The sequence below is a fragment of the Diachasma alloeum genome, unplaced genomic scaffold (genome assembly GCF_001412515.2).
Source record: "Diachasma alloeum isolate Michigan unplaced genomic scaffold, Dall2.0 Dall_scaffold_00386, whole genome shotgun sequence".
Classification (NCBI taxonomy): domain Eukaryota; kingdom Metazoa; phylum Arthropoda; class Insecta; order Hymenoptera; family Braconidae; genus Diachasma; species Diachasma alloeum.
Window position 1 is genome coordinate 173,496 of NW_021680525.1, and position 4,137 is coordinate 177,632.

Genomic DNA, 4,137 nt, shown 5'->3' on the forward strand with positions numbered 1-4,137 from the left:
TTTTTTTTTCAATTCATTCTCGACATTCAAGTTCATTAATCATCTATAATTTAATCTTGTCAGCTCGTAACTTTTATCACCAAAAAATCATTTCCCATTCCACTAATTATAAACAAATGCGTGTATTATAGAAAATATGCACTGATGTATTTAATGTATACACGGTGTTCGTTTCTTATTCGAGGTTAGAAATCCGATTTATAGTTCTAGCGTGCTTTCGTAAATAGCACTGTCGCGGCCGAATTGCTCATTCTCATGAAAGTTCTCATGAGAATGCGTCTTCACCCGCCGCAATGACTCTGAAGATAACAACATGTGGCAATTTATTCGATACGACACTCTATTTCTGTTTCATACGTTCATGATCGAACACGTCCGTTCGACTTCGACTTTCGGTGAATCGATTCGACATTCTTCAATTCGAGTTTTCATTCGGCAGCCATTATGCTTTCCTTTATATATAAGGAAAATGATGATTAATCTGGGCCGAACTGGTGGACGTTCGGAAAATTACCGAGGATTTTTGGCGCTTCCCACGGGTCGGTTCTCCTGGATTCACGGGGTTAAAAGACTAATACTCCTAACTAATTTCTCTAAATTTCCCAAAATTCTGAGGCAACCTGGCAATTCACGGGATACAAAGGTTGCACTTGTTCCACGTGACCTTCCGCCGAAAAACGTAACCAGTTAACCGCCGTAAAATCCATTGTAATTTGGAGCGCCGGCATTTCAGCCGGACCTAATCGATTCACCGTAAGATTAACAATAGGGTGGTTCCCATAAAGGTTACCGGATGACTCTAAAATTTGGCCCTTATTCACGATAACCCTATGGGCCCTCAAAAATGCGTAATTTCAGATCTTTATTAATCGGTGACGAAACGAAACCGCAAAATTACTAAACGGAATCGCGAAGCAAACGAAAAATAACCACGCTTAAACGGCAAAACGCGACTCGATTATCCCAGGGATAATCGGAAAAATGGCCACACCGGAGTGGGAAATTAAACCCTAATTCCTCTCTCTCTCTTACTTTCTACTCACGATCCGTGTCTGAATGTCGCCGGAGGTGGATGTTCTCAGGTCATGGTGGTGTTTCTAACGAACATCTCCACATGTTCGTTACAACTCTAAATATCCTTATAATTTTTTCGAAAACTGGAGAATTTTCCGGAATTTTCTCAAAAACCGGAGAATTCTCTCGAAAATCGGAAATATTTCTCGAAAACTTGATAAGAACCATGAGAAGATCTACCGGAAAAAATAAACACGAACAGAATAAGAAACAAAAACTGCAGGGCCCCTTCCAAGGCCCACTTTTATGTCACCTTGGTTTCCGGCCATTCCCGCAGTTACCGACAGCTGTGGTCGAGATAAAGCCTCTTGCTTTGACCGCAAAGTGGGGGTTCGTAAAATCGCCACTCGGGAAAAAAATCCTTCCATGCGGGCCTTAAGTGATTTTTTTTTCGTTTTAAAGCCAAATTCAGGGTGATTTTAAATTATATATTATATATTTTTTAGTGCTCTCTTCCATTCTACTGTTTTTAAGATAGGAAATTCGTCATGAGAGGTTTTTGGTAGAGTAAGTTGGGATGAACAAAAAATATTCCAAGGAAGGTTTCATCGTCTCTCTTGGTCCGCTTGTGGCCGGAGTGATGCTAGTATTGATTTTGTAAAAAAAAGCGTTCATTTTTTATGTCTCTGATATAACTAATAGTTTGCTGGTACTCCGTACTTAGCAAACTATTGCTGCCGTACTATGGAGTACAATAGTACTCCATAAAATCTCAGTCGAAAGATTCGTATTTTTTTGTAGACAGAGTAATTTACGATAGTATAATATAGTTGAATGCTGAATCGAGTGATGCAAAATGGAGATTTTTTAAAAATTAATTTTGGAACTGTTGGAGTATTAAACAATTTCACGAAAAAAAAAACGTGAAAGCTTGAACAAATCAACGAAAAAATATCAATTGTATGAATTTTTTCTTTAATCAATATAAAGAAATTTCTTTCTAGTAAATAATAATTTCATCCGCAAAAATTCATTCCCTTCTATTTATGAACTGTTTTTTGATGATTCTTTCAAAAAATTCTCATTTCTCCTATAATTCACGAATTCTTTAGTAAAGTAGTAAGAAAAAAATATTAAGTAAACCAATATTGAGGTATATTATTTCCCGAATGTCTCGCTACCTACGAGGTCCAAAGAAATTTAGCAAAAGATTTTTTCTATAATCCTTTCAATTCACTGTATCGTATATCACTTGATAAATTTCGCTCAATGAAATCGATCATGGGCTCATCCTTGTCTATCACTTCATGTATGAAATACTGACTCAATCTATTAATTCTATTCGATGGCAATTATTTGATTCCTCTTTTATCGAATTTCTATATTGAATCATACATCAATCATCAAAGATTCTTCTTTCCAGTCGGGACCAAGAAAGCTCAGACGAAATATTAAAGAACCCTATCAAAAAAGAAGACTTAGTGTGCGAGTTCGTGGGTAAACAAGCGAACCGTATCCTAGCATCATCCCTAGCCAGCCGCTATCCCCACCTTCGCGAAGCTCAAGTTGATTACGATCCCCGAGTGGAAGCTTTCTGGTTTGCTGGTGGTATTGAGCTCCACCGCTACATAATCAGCGGTAGGAAAGCAAGAGGGTGGAACAACGTGCTTGACGAACCGGCGGACAGAGCCTTCCAATACTTGGGGAATCCATCACTCCATCTGAGGCACAAACTACCCTTGAAAGAGATCATCCCATTGTCAGAGTGTGAAAATCCAGATTTCCATGTTCCCACATTCAAATACGATCCTAGAACACAGGGCCACAGCGCGAAACGAAGGCATGGCACGAATATTCCTGGATTTTGGCCAGGGGATCTCAATCAATTTGGATTGATGTCTTATCACAAACGTGGATACATGATGGGCAGAAACTGGAATGATGAACTAGTGGCTTTAAGGACTCAGGCTATTTATGCTAACTGGGGATGGCTGTTGGCTCAAGCCTGTCATCTAGGTGAATATCTATTCCTTTATTGCCTTCTCGTGGTAATTTTTCTAATTTTTGCTTCCGAATGGAAGCATTCGACATCGCCTAATAAAACATGCGTATTTCAATTTTCTCTTTAAAACAAGGGAATCTCAAAATTCGCGTTAAGACTGGGGTATCTCGAAATTCATGTGAAAGATTGGTGTGCACATCCATTTCTAAGTCTCATGGAGCTCGCAAATCATTTTATTTCTCTTCCAATGTGAACTACTTCATGTTATTTGTACTTTTTGATGCATTCATACCATTTATACAGCTGTCAAGAGAAGGAAAACATGAGATTTCAGTCGATGGTAACTGAAAACGTAAGTTTTCAGTGACGATTTTTCAGATGAATTTTGAGATAGCCTTGTTTTAAAACGAAAATTAAAATCCCCATGTTTTATCAGGAGTTGTCGCATTGTAATCGTTCAAATTTAAGTTTTGGATTTTTTGTGTTACTAGGGGGCTACGCCCCCTGCTCGCTCCCCCCTCCCGGTGTGACCGAGTGGGTGTGACCGGGGTTTTTCCAATAGCTCTATACATACTTTACCATAAGAGGCCACAAACGTATAATTCCCCCACATATATAGCCCCCCCCCATAAATGGCTACCCCCATATATAGGTACCCCCCTATATGGGCACCCCTCATATATATAGGTACCCGCCCATATATGGGCACCCCCCCGTATATGGGAACAACCCCATATATGGACACCCCCTACATATGGGCACCACCCCATATATATAAGCACCCCCTCATATGGGCACCGCCCATATATCTAGGCACCGCCCATATATATAGGCACTCTCCATATATGACCACCCCCATATATGGGCATATCCCATATATGAACACCCCCATATATGGGCACCCCCCCATATATGGGCACCCTCCATATAGGGACACTCCCCCTATATATGGGCACCCCCCATATATGGGTGCCCCTCTATGTATAGGCATCCACCCATATATGGGCAGTCCCCTTAGAACCCCTATGACCCTTATGAACCTTATTATCCCTATGCCCTTCGTGACCCTTAGCACTCCTATGACCGTCGTGACCCTTAGCACTCCTATGACCTTCGTGATC

The 4,137-nt window shown here is 40.2% G+C and overlaps 1 protein-coding gene across 1 annotated transcript in view; it reads left to right on the plus strand.

Annotated features, from left to right (window-relative positions):
• The window catches only part of LOC107041877 (39S ribosomal protein S30, mitochondrial), a 78,858-nt gene that overhangs the window by 25,255 nt on the left and 49,466 nt on the right, over positions 1–4,137 (plus strand). The window contains exon 2 of the mRNA XM_015262682.1: positions 2,438–3,030. Within this exon, the coding sequence (XP_015118168.1) occupies positions 2,438–3,030 (593 nt within the window). The remainder of the gene's footprint in view (positions 1–2,437; positions 3,031–4,137) is intronic.